The sequence below is a fragment of the Bicyclus anynana genome, chromosome 12, assembly GCF_947172395.1.
Source record: "Bicyclus anynana chromosome 12, ilBicAnyn1.1, whole genome shotgun sequence".
Taxonomy (NCBI): Eukaryota; Metazoa; Arthropoda; class Insecta; order Lepidoptera; family Nymphalidae; genus Bicyclus; species Bicyclus anynana.
In genome coordinates, this window is record NC_069094.1 from 9,666,808 (window position 1) to 9,686,695 (window position 19,888).

At 35.6% G+C, this 19,888-nt stretch overlaps 1 protein-coding gene across 2 annotated transcripts in view; it reads left to right on the forward strand.

Moving 5' to 3' along the window:
- LOC112049762 (uncharacterized) overlaps positions 1-19,888 on the forward strand; it is a 105,991-nt gene that overhangs the window by 76,003 nt on the left and 10,100 nt on the right. For both annotated transcript variants that reach the window (XM_024087791.2, XM_024087792.2), the window contains exons 4-22: positions 9,811-9,892; positions 10,061-10,374; positions 10,543-11,664; positions 11,747-11,926; positions 12,006-12,188; positions 12,277-12,561; positions 12,670-12,947; positions 13,083-13,513; positions 13,627-13,943; positions 14,083-14,264; positions 14,425-15,310; positions 15,421-15,914; positions 16,121-16,334; positions 16,442-16,912; positions 16,994-17,835; positions 17,938-18,821; positions 18,916-19,295; positions 19,372-19,537; positions 19,621-19,872. In XM_024087791.2, the coding sequence (XP_023943559.2) occupies positions 9,811-9,892; positions 10,061-10,374; positions 10,543-11,664; positions 11,747-11,926; positions 12,006-12,188; positions 12,277-12,561; positions 12,670-12,947; positions 13,083-13,513; positions 13,627-13,943; positions 14,083-14,264; positions 14,425-15,310; positions 15,421-15,914; positions 16,121-16,334; positions 16,442-16,912; positions 16,994-17,835; positions 17,938-18,821; positions 18,916-19,295; positions 19,372-19,537; positions 19,621-19,872 (7,963 nt within the window). The remainder of the gene's footprint in view (positions 1-9,810; positions 9,893-10,060; positions 10,375-10,542; positions 11,665-11,746; positions 11,927-12,005; positions 12,189-12,276; positions 12,562-12,669; positions 12,948-13,082; positions 13,514-13,626; positions 13,944-14,082; positions 14,265-14,424; positions 15,311-15,420; positions 15,915-16,120; positions 16,335-16,441; positions 16,913-16,993; positions 17,836-17,937; positions 18,822-18,915; positions 19,296-19,371; positions 19,538-19,620; positions 19,873-19,888) is intronic.

Here is a 19,888-nt window from a genome sequence, read left to right on the forward strand (position 1 = left end):
AAACCCTACATTATATTCTTGCCGCTGGCTTGCCATGTTCCGTTACAGTGGCCTAGAACTTAATCGCAGCACAACGATGTTTATGCTACTCACTACCTAGATATCGTCTGACCGGCAATATCACGTATCTAAATTACATCTCCGTGACTGGTAGTTGATTGTCAACTTACCTTGGTCATTATCGTTATGAATGTCAACTATATTAACGAGTAATCATACTATAACTACTTTGATTTCAAGACAATTTTCGATTGGTACTATTTATGTGCTGCTATTAAATGATGTGGATTTGGTAGGCACATGTTTACCTACTTTGTTTGTTTTATCTATGTATGACTGTATGTATTTTACTTTATAATTTAAAATTTAGAAGGAACTTGCACCTTGTTATTCTAAATAGAGATTCCATATTTGACACGTCTTTTTAGTTAATCTTTTTCGTATAATACGAATATGAGGAAAAGATACATATTAAACATGTACATTCTACTTATAAAATATTTTATTACTAATTAAATAATAATGTAAGAAAAACATACTTCCCTTTGAAGCATCAACAGCTCTGCGTTCATAAAAACCTGTTTAGTACAAACAAAACCAAAAATATATTCAAACCAAACAAAATTTTTAAGTTTCAGAGAAACTAACAAATCGCAATTACAATTTTTATATATGTACTCCTATATGACCAGCAGACGCTCGTGACTTCGTCCATGTGAAATTCAGTTTTTCAGACATATTTTTTTTATTTTTTTGTTATTTTATTGTTTAGTATTGTGTAAATAACTATAAGCACTTGATAAAACACAGTTATCTTCAAATTACAGAAAGACACGTCAATTTTATTTATATGCATTGATGACTGAGTTTCTTGCCGGTATCTTCTCAGCAGAATCTGCCTTCCGAACCGGTGGTAGAATCTTTACAAATAGTCAACTGACGTGTCAAAAGTGCTTGTAAACTGAGCCTACTTGAAATAAATGAATTTTGAATTTTGAATTTGACTAATTATATTTCTCAATTCGTTTCAGTAGTTCAGGGCCTATTCATTACAAACAAACAAACAATCAAATATTGCCTCTTTACGATATAAATATAGATAATATCGGTCAATATACATATGTGGAATGCTCGTCCAACTCACGGTCGTCTAGAATAGGTCTATTAGATCATTCACAAGTTGGCACACGGCGATATTCGGAGCATCACGATCTGGGTCAGTTGCTTAGTAAGCCAGCTTATGCATGAGAGTAACAATTATTATTTACCGTCCGTTGTCTAGAAAATACGTTGTATGAATGATATATCCGACTGTGAATGTTGAAGTATAATTTCTTTTTGCTTGCAAGAGCAAAGCAAATGGTTTATGTTCATACTTGCAAGTTTAGATAAATTAATGTATGTATATGTAGAGTCCAATATTGAAATTAATAAGATAAATTGCTATAAGATGCTATGCGAAGGAGCGAAGGCTAAAGTAACCCGGTCATGTTTAGTGATGCGCGCAGGGTTTATTGTACAGATTGTAGAAATGCTGTAGTAAAATGACATACGTATTTCGAGTGTATAAAATAAATTATAATTATGAATATGTACGAGTATGGATTTTTAAAAGGTACACCGCTAGGAATCAGGTTGCTCAGACTCCTCGCTATTGATAGATAGCTATTTAAAGATAAGGTATTTAAAGGTGTTTAAAGATTCTAGTAGATAAAAATTAAAAAAAAAGTTATATAAATATTTTGTAGTATTTGTGATATAGAGTAACTAACATTCATCCATCCAACCATCAAAGTCACATTAGGTATTATAATATAAGAAAAATGTACCGACTTTGACCAGTTAAAATTTTAAAATATACAAACAAAGTAATACTAATATTCTTAGTAAAAGCATTAACATACGAGCATCTAATAGGAATTTCAACAGCACAAACTTATACCACTACGACATGAGAATTTCCATCTGTTAAACACGGGATGAAAGCAGCTAAGGAGAGCTTTACATATTTACTGAAAAGCGACAGTAAGGTCATCCGCACACCAGACGGAAGAAACGTCTACTGTTAAAAGAGCAAGTCTTTAATAAAATGTTAAAAAAATACTTTAAATTAAATTAAATTTCACTGTATACACATACTGCATATACTTACTTTAAACATACCCAATAAATAAACAAAACACCAATGCAATAAAATAAAACAATACATTAGAAATAACAATGAAATAAAACTAAAAACTAAACGGGAATTACAAAAACGGTCAAATTGAGGAACCTCCTCCTTTTTTTGAAGTCGGTTAAAAAGGAAATTAACTAATTATTAACTTATTATTTAAATGTAAGTTACGTACGTTAACATAATGTACCTCGGTCAGCGAACATCTATGTAATGTGTATAAAGCCACGTATTCCTTATACCTAACTGGATAGATCATAGATGGAAAGACGTTAAGATATTATTTTAATTAATTACACTCCGAGATATTTAACTCCTTTGAAACCCTCACTCAATATGAGATATAAATATTAAGCGGGCCCAATCCCTAAAGATAAAGCAGAAATTACTAACGTAGTTCAAAGTCAGTTAAAATCCTCCAAGCTCATGTGGTTTTTTTTTTGTGAATAATTATCATTAAATTAGTATAACAAATTATTGTAAAATATTGTTATGCACGCTGATTTAATTAGATTTTGTTGGAAATTGTACTATAATATTCTATAATAACCCACAATTCAGCAAATTTTTAATTATTATTTTTAATAATTAAATTAATAAAAACATTTTATTATCATTCTAGTGGTGTGCGCTGACCCCTATGTCTTGCGATATAAGTTGATGGTACAAGTTATACAAGAACATAGTATTCAGAATTACTAACAATGCATTTGTTAGCACAGGATTTGGAGAAAATTGCTCTCGTAAAAGCCGGTTTATGTGTACAATTTAGGTAATATGGTTTCACTTTAGCTGCATATAAATAAAACGGTTTTTGCGATAATAAAAGTAGGTACCTAAACTAAATGGTCCGATTTCACTTTTCAGCGTCATTACACTGTTATGCATAATTTATATTTCAAGGATCGTAGTTTTGAATTGTTAGCGTCAAACAATATATTAAATCTGCCTAAATAGTGCAACAGTTCAAGGGATTCGTAAAAATTCATTGTCATCTTAAAGTGTTAGTTTTAAAGACAACATTAATAAATATCTTAATGGTGTTCCTATACAATAAATATAAAAGAAAATCGGTTAAATTACATAATTTACAACTCACAAAAAGGTTTTTACTTATGGGTTAAATGTAGTACCGAGATTAGCTAGTAACTCTATACTTAATATTATAAAGAGGTAAGGTTTGTGAGGTTATAGGCCAGTAGGCGGTAATCTCTGGATCTACAGAACCGGTTTTGATAAACCGCCACCTTACTACTAGAAAACCACGTTATTTGTGAGTGTCATAGGCTATATTTTATCACCGTATTTTCACGCTGGGCGTCTGCACGAAAAATATTTTCCCCGAATTCCAAATTACGACATTAACAGAATCTATAGAAGAGAAATAACCAAGTACAGTTATTAAAAATATATAAAACTTATCAATTATACATCTATACTAATATTATAAAGCTGAAGAGTTTGTTTGTTTGTTTGATTGATTGAACGTGCTAATCTCAGTAAATACTGATCCGATTTGAAAAATTATTTCAGTGTTAGATAGCCCATTTATCGAGGAAGGCTATAGGCTATATATTATCCCTATATTCCTACGGGAACGGGAACCACGCTCGTGAAACCGCGCAGCGTCAGCTAGTTAATTAGATATGAATATTGAAGTATCAATATTAAAATTTACTCCTCATGAGCAGGCGTAACAGCCTTGAAGTCACATTCGTAAGTGAAAGGCGCTACTTCAGTCACATACACTTGAATGACTCACGATTGATATTTATGTACGTATACGTACGAGTACATCCTATGTGGGATATCAATAAGTAGTACGGATGTGGATAATTTGATCTTTTTTCCCTCCTAATAACTTGAACATGTCTATGCGGCGAAATGTCTTTTAACATTTGCGGCTTGTAGCTTTTATCTAAATACTCAAAGATCGTAAAAGCCGCTTTATTTATTAACGGAATATAGGGACTTTTTAACTGTTCTATGTTGAACCTCGTTGGCCTCCATGGCGCAGTAATGCTTTTACAAGACGGAGGTCCTAGGTTCGATCCCCAGCTGGGCCGACTGAGGTGTTCTTAATTGGTCCAGGTTTAGCTGATGGGAGGCTAGGAGCGATTTAGCGTTCCAGTACGAAGTCGTGTAGAAACCGAAAGGGGTGTGGATTTTCGTTCTCCTCCTAACAAGTTAGCCCGGTTCCATCTTAAATAGCATCATCGCTTACCATCAGGTGAGATTGTAGTCCAGGGGTAACTTGTAAAGAATATTATAAAAGCCTATTTTACCTAATTTATTAACGCATTTCGATTTATAAACATTTTTTCTATTCCAACTTCTCCTTATTTGAGTGTTTTATTATTCAATTTTGTTTACCCCTTCCTGTTTTATCTAAGTAATTAGAAATATCTTAGAGCCCTGTCTTGTAAGCTACCACTACATTAATTTTAGACCATGGCAGCTCTCAATACGTTCCATAATCGGATCCAGACAAGACTATCGAGCTTCGGAATAGTCTATTTGACGTGGTAATTCAATATGCGTTAGATAGACTATATAGTGATGTAGTGCATTAGTCTCTTTGAAGGGCATGCGAGCATTTATAAGACATACGAGTAGAACTGTTACCGTGGTACCTATTTGATTCCCTTAATACAGTTATAAAGCAAGCCATCCGCAACCGTTATGGGAATTAAATGCAACTGTAAGACGTTGGTTATTACCTACTTGAATGGTAGAAGTCTTATGTTTATCATTAAATTCAACGTATGATTGACGTAATGATTATTTTTAAGTCCCGACGTAAAAATCAGGAGCAGTTACGGTTTATCTGTGTAACTATACTTGTAAGTATTGTATGTATGGCATGGTAGATTCTAAAAGAATTGACCGATTATGATGAGATTTTTTTTAAACCTATTGTAATCGAAGCGACGCTAGTAAAGTAGGGGTCTAAATATATGAACACCCTTATGTCTAATTTGAAGGTTATGATTAATATTACAAGAATTGTGGTAGGCCATATTCCAATTCCAGCAAACCTTGATAATACAAAACACACCACCTTTACACCACCTTAGATCATTGACATAGTTTTCTTAATACTATTGAAGAATAATGATTTATCTATACTATACAATATTAGAGGTAAAGTTTGTGAGGTTGTAGGGCGAAATCTCTGCATCTAGTGAACGGATTTTGAAAATTCTTTACCAATAGAAAGCTACGTTATTTGTGAGTGTCATAGGCTATATTTCAATCCCGTATTTCCACGGGAATGGGAACTACGTACTATGGGTGAAACAGCGAAGCATCGGCTAGTAAAGTGTATTTTTATGCACCGTACCTATCACTCAAAAGAAATAAATATTGTTTTGACTAAAATCGATTTCTTAATACTAGAGGCAAAAAATAATTGGTACTGACTCTACAAGTTCGAGTTTTGTAATAATGGATTGTTTACTGCAACACAAGTCGGTGAACTATTGTCTTGGGCCAACAAACACGAACTGGTTTCGTATTGATTACAATTTATAATCACCGTTCTGTGATTATAATTTTAAATCACCATTGAAACAGTACGATTTTTTTCATATTTGACTATGTTTGGGTGACTGACCTCAAACATAATTACTGTGCAATGCTAATAATGTGCATATTCAGTTTTAAACCTCTTAATTAATTATAATAATCTAATGATTGTGATCGCTATATATTGACTTTGGAGTATCTCTGGGTAAACGAATCAGACTTAAGTAGTATCGCAGAAGTACTAAAGCTACCGACATAGCTCTACGAGACGCGAAGCTAAAATGGCAATGGATGGGGCATATATTTCGAAGAACCGGCGCACGCAATGTGCTGAAAAATCGAACTTGCTCTTTGGTCCTTCTAGTGTTGGTCACCCAATACTAGATGGACCGATGACATCAGGCGGATTATAGGGAACCTCTGGATACTTGCGGCTCAAGACCATGATGTATGGAAGTCCTTAAAAGACGCTTATGTCCAGCAATGGATGTGCATCAGCTGGTAATAATGATGATAAATAATCATGAGTTAATAGAATACAAATCATAACACTAGATGGACCGAGGACATCAAGCGGATCGCAGGGAACCGCTGGATGCAGGCGGCTCGAGACCGTTATGCTTGGAGGTCCATGCAAGAGGCCTATGTCCAAGCAGTGGACGTCCATCGACTGATAATGATGATGATGATGAAATTATAATAATGTTCGTGCTTTTCTTTATTTAGTACTAGCGGACGCCCACGAATTCGTCCGCGTGGCATTTAGTTTTTCGCAAAACCCGCGGGAACCTTGGATTTTTCCGGGATGAAAGTACCCTATGTGTTAATCCAGAGTAAAATCTATTTCCATTCCAAATTTCAGCCAAATCGATTCAGTAGCCTACGGCGACATAAAGGCGCACGACGTAAGGTAGGAACAAACATACACACACACTTGCACACAAACTTTCGCCTTTAGTGTGATTGTGATGTGATGTGATAGTGTGATTAGCGTGATGTGATTATTCTTATAATAAAGTAAATATAAAAATATTTCGACCCGCGTTTTAAATAAGAACATGCTGTTTAGCAACTTCGAAATGATCAAGTAACACTACACTAGTGAGGTCGTGACCACTAACTAGTTTCAAGTTAGAAACCAGAATGAAACAACCAAACTTGCTCGACTACATTCACATAGAACACTAAACTCTATGAACAATAGTACTTTATTAAGTTAAAATCTACTTCGCCATTTAATTAACAGCTCTTTCTTCCTTATAAAATTATCAACAAGGCGACACTCCGTTTAGTTATTTACTTAGTAATTTGCAACTAAAACTTTAATAGTTTTAGCTGCGAAATAACTTATTGAATAGAAGAAGAAGAAGAAGAAGAAGAAATATACTTTATTGTACATTAAAAACAAAAATAAACAATAACTTATAATAACACTTAGAAACTAATGTACAAATGGCGGTCTTATCGCTAAAGAGCGATCTCTTCCAGACAACCACTGTGGAAGAGAAAAAAAAAAACGTAAGCACCGATTCGGGTATACGCACACAAAAAATAAGAAAAGTTAAGTAATTTAAATACATAAATATTAAGCAATAATACATAATAATAATAATACATAGACTATACTTAACTACATTATACATATATACAAAGAAATATATATATACATACATACATACATACATACATACATACACACATACATACACACATACATACATACATGAAAACCTGCAAAACAAAAACAAGACGGCATCTAAGGGAAGACAAAAGAAAAATAAATAAACAAAATAATTCAAAAATAATAATAAATAAAACATACACATACAAGCGTAATTTGGATTAATAAGTTAAATTAAAAGATCAGGGAGGAAAAAAGTGCATGTTTACCAGCCGTTTGAAAGAGGTTAGAGATTGGGCACGCCGAGTGTCTAAGGAATAAGGAATAGATTATTGAATCTCAATTATAATCTTTTTAACAATAAAATTAACCGACTTCTGTTTGAAGGCGGTGTTTATTGTGTTTATTTGGCACCGCTTTCAAACCGATCAATAGAAATAATATAGGTACGATGTTATTTTTCGCATCTTAGAGTATTGCAACGCTGCAGTAGGGACAATTTCGTTTACTTATTTCGTGAAAATTAAATGAAAACAATTACTACAAAAAAATAATTTTCAAAATTGGTTAATTAATGACGAAGTTATGAGGTAACAAACATAAAAACAACATACGCCTCCTCCTTTTTTTTGAAATTAGAATTTCTTTTCATTTTTTTTTTGTATTTTTAAAGTCGATGTGATGTTTTCGCTGATTTTCGCTGCAGAATTTGAAGTAGGTCAAACATTGCATCGTATTGCAGTGTGCAGCGATGCGCGAATCCATCGCAGTCTTCACGATGATCGACGAACTCACACGCTCTATTTGCCGCCGTTTGCTTTTTATTGACATGCTCGGAAGTGTTGTTTTAAAATAGACATCAGACTTCACATGTACTAATCAACTTTCAAGACAAATATATAATACTAGCGATCCGCCCCGGCTTTGCACGGGTGCAATGCTGATACTAAATACACTACAGAAAAACTGTGAATGTTGTATATAAAACACTATCTGACGCCGCGCGGTTTCACCCGCATGGTTCCCGTTCCTGTAAGAATATGGGGATAATATATGGCCTATAGCCTTCCTCGATAAATTGGCTATCTAACACTGAAAGAATTTTTCAAATCGGACCAGCAATTTCTGAGATTAGCGCGTTCAATCAAACAAACAAACAAACTCTTCAGCTTTATAATATTAGTATAGACTAGCTGACGTTGCGCGGTTTCACCCGCGTGGTTCCCGTTCCCGTAGGAATACGAGGATAATATATAGCCTGTAGCCTTCCTCTATAAGTGAGCTATTCAACACTGAGAGAATTTTCCAAATCGGACCAGTAGTTTCTGAGATTAGCGCGTTCAAGCAAACTAACAAACAAACTCTTCAGCTTTATAATAATAGTATAGATTTGTCTTGAAAATTGATATTTATCTCCTTCATCAAAATTCGATTCATTAAATATTGTCTGACAATCTTTTGTTTACCTTGTAGTTTGTGTCCTTTAGGAAGTCTGATTGGCTTTATTTGTTGTTGTTTGGATGTAGTGATAAGGTTTGATAGATTTTTGGCGTTTTACAATAGTCAGTTGGCAGACAGGGCCTTCTTTCAGTTAATTTACATCCAAAACAAAACGGTATCCGCGGAATAGATGGACTATTATATACTCAGAGGCACAATTATGCCCTCTTTAATATGACGCGAGTATATAAAAGTGGGCGGATAATTGTGCCTCTGAGCATATTTTTAAATTTGTTCAAAAGTTCATTACGTTGATTACACTCCACAAATTATATTTACGTGACCGTGATACTTAGTTTACGATATAATTAATTATTCTTTACCATACCCCACTTTCTTTAAGTGAGAACTGACGAACTCATAATTATGTCTACTGCGATTGTTTGTAAAAAGTGTTCTACAGAATTCACCTTGCCCTTACAAAGAGAAAGTCTTGCTATTTGCTCGTTTTCGTAGACGAACCTCGAACAAATATCCCAATGTAAAGGGATAATGAAGTCTTGATTATTTTGGTAATAATTAAATCAAAATGTTAGTAATATACTCCTATATTACTTATGAATACGGGGATAAAATATAGCCTATGGTACTCAAAAATTATGTGGCTTTCTAGTGGTAAAAGAATTTTTATTTCTTTATCATTTTCATTTATTGGATTTAATTTTAGTAGTTTTAGTAGACATATTGTACTCTAAAATACACGAGAGCCGTTATAGCCCAGTGGATATGACTTCTGCCTCCGATTTCGGAGGGCGTAGGTTCGAATCCGGTCTGGGGCATGCACCTCCTTTTCAGTTACGTGCATTATAAGAAACTATTTCATGTGTCTCAAATGATGAAAAACATCGTGAGGAAACCTTCATACGTGGAATCTTCTTTTGACCTAACCCCTCTCATTCAGAAAGGAGACTCGTGCTCAGCAGTGAGCCGAATATGGGTTGAAAATGAATACTATTTATTAATGTTTTTTTTATATTCTTTTCAGGTTGGGAGTTGAAGGGTCTACACTGCTATAAATTCTTCAATATAAGGCATTCGTGGGAAAAAGCAGCGGAATTATGTCGAAGGTATGACATGAATAATTACAAATATTAACACTATTTAACCTTAAATACAAAATACAAAAATACAAATTCTTTATTTGCTGAATACATCCAAATATAATACAATGCATCTTCTTCTTTCTTCCTTTCTAATCACTATGTCCATATTTATATTTTTTACGATTATTCCAGGTACGGGAGCGAGTTGATAGTTATAGATAGTTATACAGAAAATAATATGACTGCAAATTTGGTGCCATCTAGTCCTAGTAACAATCACTACTGGCTTGGTTTAGCAACTGTAGATGATCTTAGAACTAACACCTTGGAATCGGCTGCTGGAGCGTTGGTGTCTCAATATGCAGGATTCTGGGACCTAAAGCAACCAAACCCCAAAGAGGGAGAATGTGTAGATGTTCATGTTACTTCAGACAGTCAATCATGGGAACTAACAACTTGTGAGACGCTACTACCCTTTATGTGCAGAGCAACTGCCTGTCCTGCAGGTAAGCACCACGCTTCCTACTCTCATAAAGTTAATCCTTTTCTTACAAAATGAGTATATATTGTAGGTTATGGTTGGATAATTTAAATAGTCAGCCTTTATTTACAAACAATGTCAAATTAGCTCAACGTTCTTTAAACAATTGATACAATACTATTGAATTTTACAGGAACCTTCCATTGTTCGAACGGCAGATGTATTAATGCGGCCTTCAAATGTGACAAGCAAGACGATTGTGGCGATGCATCTGACGAAATGGATTGCGCTTCTGAATGTCACTTCTATATGGCCAGTAGCGGAGATGTTGTTGAAAGCCCCAACTATCCTCATAAATATTCACCCTTCAGCGACTGCAAATGGACACTCGAAGGTCCCCAGGGGCAAAATATCGTACTACAGTTCCAAGATTTTGAAACTGAAAAGTCTTTTGATACTGTTCAAATCTTAGTTGGTGGACGAACCGAAGACAAATCTGTTAATCTAGCTACACTATCAGGGAAACAAGATTTATCTAATAAAATTTACGTATCTGCTTCTAACTTTATGATAATTAAATTTAGCTCCGATGGATCTGTAGAAAAGAAAGGATTCCGTGCTTCGTGGAAAACTGAATCTTCAAATTGTGGGGGCGTACTTAGAGCAACACCTCAGGGTCAAGTGTTAACCTCCCCTGGTTATCCAAATAGTTATCCTGGTGGTTTAGAATGTATGTATATTATCGAGGCACAGCCAGGCAGAATAGTTTCATTAGAAATTGACGATTTAGATTTAGAGATGAACAGAGACTATATTGTAATCAAAGACGGTAATATGCCATCAAGCCCTGTACTTGCAAGGTTAACTGGAGCTGGAGAAGACAATGAAAAAGTAGTTATATCTACTACTAATCATATGTATATGTACTTCCGTACTAGCCTCGGAGATTCTAAAAAGGGCTTCAATATGAGGTACTCACAAGGTTGTAGAGCGACTATAATAGCAGCAAATGGAACTTTTACTTCTCCAGCTTATGGCCTCAGTAATTACCCAAATAATCAGGAGTGTTTGTACAGAGTTAAGAATCCAAACGGTGGTCCACTCTCTCTTAAATTTGATGAATTCAATATTCATCCTTCTGACGTAGTTCAAGTTTTTGATGGATCAAGTCCAAGTGGATTACGACTACATTCAGAAAACGGATTTACAATCAAGCCGAGAATTACTTTAACTGCTTCAAGTGGCGAAATGCTCATACGCTTTATGTCTGACTCATTACACAATGGAGCTGGTTGGAAAGCTACATTTTCAGCAGGTAGTATATTTATTAAATTCTTATATGAATATAAATGGTTCGACTAACTTAACTTAAACATTATTTTTATCATTTTATTCAGATTGCCCTCCTATAAAATCCGGAATTGGTGCGCTGGCATCTAACAGAGATACTGCTTTCGGGACAACAATAACATTTTCGTGTCCTATTGGCCAAGAGTTTGCTACTGGAAAATCACGAATCTCTACACAATGTTTAGATGGAGGAAATTGGTCCACCACATATATTCCAAGCTGTCAAGGTAATAATTCTTTATTTTTTATTCCTTTAATTGCAATAAATATTTTGTTTTTTGTTTAACTAATACTTTTATGTTTCAGAGGTTTATTGTGGCCCTGTACCTCAAATCGACAACGGATTTTCAATTGGATCTACTAATGTAACTTACCGTGGCGTGGCGACTTATCAGTGTTATGCAGGATTTGCATTCCCAACTGGACAGCCTATAGAGAGAATTTCTTGTCTTTCTGACGGTAGATGGGAAAGAACACCAACCTGTCTTGGTAAATTCAAATTTTCCTCATTAAAATTTTTTTACTATGAATTAAAATTGTATGCAAAAATTAATCATAAATCATCTTTTTCTTTTAGCGTCCCAATGTGTAGCTTTACCTGATGTATCACACGCCAATGTTACAATATTGAACGGTGGAGGTCGAAGCTATGGTACTATAGTACGATATGAATGTGAACCTGGATATGTTCGAACGGGTCAACCGGTGCTGCTTTGTATGAGTAACGGCACATGGTCTGGTGAAGTACCAACTTGTTCAAAAGCCTTATGTCCTGATTTCCCGGAGATTAAAAATGGATTCATTGTTGACCAAAGTAGATCATATATGTTCGGTGACGAAGCGCGTGTACAGTGTTATAAAGGTAAATCTCATAGATTTAAATTCTAACAGTAGGTATTTCAATTTCTTAAAACAACATGAAAAAATTACGAAAATTTAATTACGAACTTTACTTTACTTTTACTTTCAGGGTACAAAATAAATGGTCCTAGCATAATCAAATGTGGAGCTAACCAAGAATTTGATGCTACTCCAACTTGTGAAGATATTAACGAATGTATTAGCAGCCAATGTGACTCAACAACAACAGAGTGTAAAAATACACAAGGTGGATTTTACTGTCCTTGCCGGCCGGGCTTTACACCAAGTCTGGACTGCAGACCAGTTGGTGACTTGGGACTAATTAATGGTGCTATACCAGATGAGTCTATAACGACATCTGCATCCGAACCTGGATATCATAAGGGGGTAAGAGATATTGAAATAAATACTTAGTTCAGTTTATTGTATTATGATTATATATATTAAAATATTACATATTACAATACATAATTGAACTTTTTGATCCGAATCAAATTTTGAACCTCTTCTTGTACTTTACAGATGATCCGGCTCAATAATGGAGGAGGATGGTGTGGAAATAATTTAGAAGCTGGTGCAAATTGGGTTCTTGTAGATTTAAGAGCACCTACAATTGTAAGGGGATTCCGAACAATGAGTGTTATGAGAGCAGATGCCAATATTGCTTTTACTTCGGCTATAAGAATCCAATATACAAATAATTTGACGGATGTGTTTAAAGACTATACAAATCCAGATGGAACAGCTGTAGAATTTCGCATATTAGAACCAACACTATCAGTACTAAACCTGCCCATGCCGATTGAAGCGCAATATGTTAAATTCAAAATACAAGATTACGTGGGTGCTCCTTGCTTGAAGCTTGAAATTATGGGGTGTGCAAGACTTGATTGTATTGACATAAACGAGTGCAGTGAAAACAACGGTGGATGTGAACAAAAATGTATCAACTCGTAAGTAAAAAATACGTTTATTTTTATTCGAGTTGTTAAAGTTCTGAGTGTTCGAGTTTTATATGACCATCAAAATATTACCCTATATAATAATATAAATATTTCTCTTTTAGGCCAGGAAGTTTCTCATGCTCATGTAATATTGGACATGAACTCTACTTTTCAAACGGAACAGCTGGATTTGCTATAGAAAAATCTGAAACTGGTGAAAGAGATGGTGATACATACCAAAGAAATAAATCATGTGTCCCAGTGATGTGTCCACCACTAGCTTCACCTGAAAATGGTCTGTTACTATCTACAAAATCTTCTTATCACTTCGGCGATATTGTTGAATTCCAGTGTGATTTCGGATATGTTATGTCTGGATTCTCTTCATTGCTTTGCACTTCAAGCGGATCGTGGAACGGTACAGCTCCCGAATGTCAATGTAAGTAAATTGCTTATATTTAGTTATATAGAATTGGTACTTATATTTAGTTATATTAGTCTCGGTTTGATAGTATACTTTATTTAAAATTTTCATAATAGTTTTTATATTAATCTATGTAAAATGTTTCCTTTTCTAGATGCGCGTTGTGTTACTTTATCAGATGACAAAAATGATGGCTTGAAAATAATTAGAGAAGATCCTGAGAGTGTATTAGTACCCTATAGAGACAATGTTACCATAACTTGTGCATCACCAGGTCGTTTATTGAGAAATACTGCAACTGCTTACTTTAGACAATGTGTTTATGATCCGAAACCAGTGAGTATTACGAAAATAATTAATATTTAAATAAACTAATCGTAAAAAAATATTTTTTAAATGTATGTAACAACATACTTAGAAACACATATTATATGATCTAATATGATACATGTGACCTGATCTAATATGATAACTTACAATAAAATTTCTATTTCAGGGACTACCAGATTATTGGCTTTCCGGTGCCCAGCCCCAATGTCCTCGTAAAGATTGTGGCGTGCCAATGCCAACACCGGGAGCAGAATACGGCCAATATCTTGATACAAGATATCAAAGCTCTTTCTTTTTCGGATGCCAAAATACTTTTAAACTAGCAGGTCAAACAAGTAAACACGACAATGTAGTAAGATGTCAAGCAAATGGAATTTGGGACTTTGGTGACTTAAGGTGTGAAGGGCCTGTATGTGATGATCCAGGCCGACCAGCAGATGGCTATCAAATTTCTAAAAGCTATGAGCAAGGATCTGAGGTTTTGTTTGGCTGTTCAAGACCTGGTTATATTTTAATTAATCCAAGACCTATTACCTGTATGCGGGAACCAGAATGTAAAGTTATCAAACCACTTGGTTTAGCTTCCGGAAGAATACCTGATTCAGCTATCAACGCTACCTCAGAAAGACCTAATTATGAAGCTAAAAATATCAGGCTTAATTCAGTTACTGGATGGTGTGGCAAACAAGAAGCATTCACTTATGTTAGTGTCGACTTAGGAAAAGTATACAGAGTCAAAGCTATTCTTGTTAAGGGTGTTGTGACATCTGATATTGTTGGTCGACCAACTGAAATAAGGTTCTTCTACAAACAAGCGGAAAATGAGAATTATGTGGTATATTTCCCCAACTTCAATCTTACAATGAGGGATCCTGGTAACTATGGAGAACTTGCGATGATCACATTGCCAAAATATGTGCAAGCAAGATTTGTTATATTGGGTATTGTTAGTTTTATGGACAATGCTTGTCTGAAATTCGAATTAATGGGTTGTGATGAACCTAAAGTAGAACCATTATTAGGTTATGACTACGGATATTCTCCTTGTGTTGGTGAGTATATTGTTTTTTTTTTAAATTTTGAACTGTAAACTATCGTACATTTAATTTAAAATTTACCAGTACATTTTGTTGTTAAATAAATAATTTTATTTTTATTTTAGACAATGAGCCACCGGTCTTCCAAAACTGCCCTCAACATCCTATTGTCGTCCAGACAGACGTAAACGGAGGTCTGTTACCAGTCAACTTTACTGAACCAACTGCTACCGATAATACTGGTGCTATAGCAAGATTAGAAGTGACACCCCAACATTTTAAAACTCCAATCCAAGTTTTCCACAACATGGTTGTGCGATATGTAGCATTTGATTTTGATGGAAATGTTGCTATTTGCGAAGTGAACATTACTGTACCGGATTATACACCTCCTAGACTAAGCTGCCCACAAAGCTACGTTATAGAGCTAGTCGATAAACAAGACAATTATGCTGTGAACTTTAACGAAACTAGGAAAAGAATAAACGCAAGTGACGCTTCTGGAGAGGTATTCCTAAAGTTCGTCCCTGAAAGAGCAGTCATACCTATACGTGGCTATGAAAACGTTACTGTCATAGCATCTGATAAATATGGAAATAAAGCCCAATGTCATTTCCAGGTACGATAAATCATATTACAAATACATCATCATCATCATATCAGCCGATGGACGTCCACTGCAGGACATAGGCCTTTTGTAGGGACTTCCAAACATCACGATACTGAGCCGCCTGCATCCAGCGAATCCCTGCGACTCGCTTGACAAATACATAAAATACGTTAATTTTGAAGTAGAAGCTAATTTCTATTACTGTTAAATTTTAGGTATCAGTGCAAGCCACACCTTGTGTCGATTGGGAGCTAATGCCACCAGCTCACGGATCTCTTAACTGTCTCCCTGGTGATAGGGGAATACAGTGCATTGCTACTTGCAGTCCTGGATTTAGGTTCACAGACGGAGAACCAGTCAAAACATTCGTATGTGAAACTAAACGTCAATGGGTCCCCACTGCTGTAGTACCTGACTGTGTTTCTGAAAGTAAGTTTATTTGTATAGCTTCAAATTTCACTTTATTAATATATTATTAATTATTTTAACTTATAATACAACTAACAATAATATACTTATTCGAATTTACTTTTTAGATACTGAACAAGCTGCATACCACGTTGTAGCAGGTGTACAATATCGAGCCCTTGGAGCTGTCTCAAATGCTTGCTTACCACAATACAAAGATCTTCTTGCTCAATATGATAGCATATTAAATGAACGTTTGTCCCAACGTTGTTCAGCCGTAAATGTCAATATAAATGTTACCTTTATCAAAGCAATGCCTAGTCTACTTGATGAAAATGTAGTGAAAATGGACTTTGTTTTGGCTATAACTCCTGCCATAAGGCAAACACAGTTATATGATCTTTGTGGTTCTACACTAAATCTTATTTTTGATTTATCTGTGCCATATGCAAGTGCACTTATTGAACCAGTATTAAACGTATCTTCTATTGGAAATCAGTGTCCTCCTTTAAGAGCAATTAGAAGTTCAATTTCACGAGGATTTACTTGTACCGTTGGTGAAGTACTTAATATGGATACTAATGATGTGCCTAGATGCCGTAAGTATTTTTTCTATTTATCTCTAACTATCCAAAGCGAATGATTGTGTATAATAATGAAAAACTATTGTTTTATTGTAGTGCACTGTCCTGCTGGAACTTATGCTGGTGAAAAACAAAAAAGTTGTACCATGTGTCCGCGAGGATATTTCCAGAACCAAGCGCGGCAAGGCTCATGTCTGAAATGTCCCCAAGGAACGTTTACCAGGGAAGAAGGTTCAAAAGACTTAAACGACTGCGTACCTGTGTGTGGCTATGGAACATACTCTCCAACAGGATTAGTTCCGTGCTTAGAATGCCCTCGTAATAGTTATACAAGTGAACCACCTCTAGGAGGATTTAAAGACTGTCAAGCTTGTCCTGTCAATACATTTACTTATCAACCAGCAGCTTCTGGAAAAGATAAATGTAGAGCTAAGTGTGCACCTGGAACGTATTCACCCACTGGTTTGGCTCCATGCTCTCAATGTCCGAGGAATTTCTATCAAAACGTAGTGGGAAGTACATTATGTATGGAATGTCCAACAAATATGAAAACTGTTAGCACAGGTGCTACAGGATTAGAAGAATGTTTGCCAGTGGAATGTTCTAATAGTGCTTGTCAACATGGTGGACTCTGTGTACCGAAAGGTCACGGTGTTCAATGTTACTGCCCAGCTGGATTTTCGGGACGTAGGTGTGAAATAGATATTGACGAGTGCGAAAGCCAACCTTGTTACAACGGAGGTACTTGCATTGATCTTCCTCAAGGATACAGGTGCTCATGTCTTACGGGGTATGGTGGTATCAACTGTCAAGAAGAAAGATCTGACTGTAGAAATGATACATGCCCAGAGCGCGCCATGTGTAAAGACGAACCAGGCTTTAATAATTTCACATGTTTATGTAGGTCTGGTTACACTGGCATTGATTGCGATATTACGGTAAGGTTCTTTATTTTATTCAGATAAATGTTAAATTTAATAAACAAGTGTATTTATCTTATTTAATTCTAAAATAAATTTTAATATCATTTTTATTTTTAGATTGATCCCTGTTCGGCTAATGGAAATCCATGCAAAAATGGTGCTACTTGCACAGCATTACAACAAGGGAGATATAAATGCGAATGTTTGCCAGGTTGGGAAGGCCAGTTATGTGAACAAAACACCGACGACTGTATTGAAAAACCATGTTTACTGGGCGCGCCTTGTACTGATTTAGTAAATGACTTTAGTTGTTCATGCCCACCAGGCTTTACCGGAAAACGTTGCCATGAAAAAATAGATCTCTGCTCTAATGGTCCATGTAAACACGGAATCTGCGTTGACAAATTATTTATACATAAATGTGTTTGTGATCCTGGTTGGTCGGGACCTTCCTGTGATATCAATATAAATGAATGTCTTATATCACCCTGTGAAAATGGAGGTCGCTGTATCGATGGTGTCGACGACTTCACTTGCAGTTGTGAAGCTGGGTATACTGGCAAACGGTGTCAGCATACTATTGACGATTGTGCTTCCGAACCTTGTCAGAACGGTGCTACTTGTTCAGACCAAATAGATGGATTCACATGCAAATGCCGACCAGGTTTTATAGGACTTCAATGCGAAACGGCTATTGACGAATGCTTGACTGAACCATGCAACCCAGCAGGAACTGTTCGCTGCATAGACTTGGACAACAAATATCAATGTGTATGTCGGGAAGGTTTTACAGGAGAAATGTGCGAAACTAATATTGATGATTGTGCATCAGATCCATGCTATAACGGTGGTTCTTGCAAAGATGAAATCGGAGGTTACAAATGTGGTTGTCAACCTGGATGGACTGGCAAACGTTGTGAACGTGACATTGGGAATTGCGTTAATTTACCTTGCCAGAACAATGCTCGATGCATTGATCTTTTCCAAGACTATTTCTGCGTGTAAGTATTCTTTAAATTAACTTTAACTTCGTTTATTATATGGTCGCTAATCCACATTAATAATATTTATTTACTTGTTTTTTTTTTGTTACAGGTGTCCTAGTGGAACAGACGGAAAGCAATGTGAAACTGCACCAGAACGTTGTATTGGTAGCCCATGCATGCATGGTGGAAAGTGTCAAGATTATGGTTCCGGCCTTAACTGTACTTGTTCACAAGATTACACAGGTATTGGCTGCCAATATGAATTCGACGCTTGTGAGGCAGGACTCTGTGAAAATGGCGCTACATGTATAGACGAAGGGGACGATTACACATGCACCTGTGCCCCTGGATTTACAGGAAAGAATTGCAATGAAGATATCATCGATTGTAAAGAAAATTCGTGCCCTCCGTCAGCAACCTGTATTGATTTACCTGGACGATTTTATTGCCAATGTCCATTCAATTTAACTGGTGACGACTGTAGAAAAAGTAAGCATTTATCATATATTTAAAATCACTAATACTCTTTTATACACTTATTAACTTTGAATACATTTTTTTACAGCTATCAGCGTAGATTATGATCTATATTTCAGTGATCCATTACGCTCTAGCGCTGCTCAAGTAGTACCATTTAGTACAGGATCTGCTGATAGTCTTACTGTTGGAATGTGGGTTCAATATACACAACAAGATGAAGGTGGTATTTTCTTCACAGCCTACGGTGTAAGGTACGTGTAATCGATCACTTTCATATAAATGCTACTACGTGGACGTGTAAATGGCTTACATTTAAAATTAATTTCTTTTTCAGTAATTCACATATCGCACTTAACAGAAGAACAATCATACAAGCCCATTCCAATGGTGTCCAAGTATCTATTTTCCCTGAACTTCAAGATGTATATTTAAGCTTTGGGGAATTTGCCACTGTTAACGACGGTCAGTGGCATCATGTTGCTTTAGTGTGGGATGGAAGCAACGGAGGTGAATTGACTCTTATCACTGAAGGTTTAATTGCCAGTAAACTAGAAGGTTATGGCAGTGGGAAAACACTACCGCAATAGTAAGTCGGACTACAT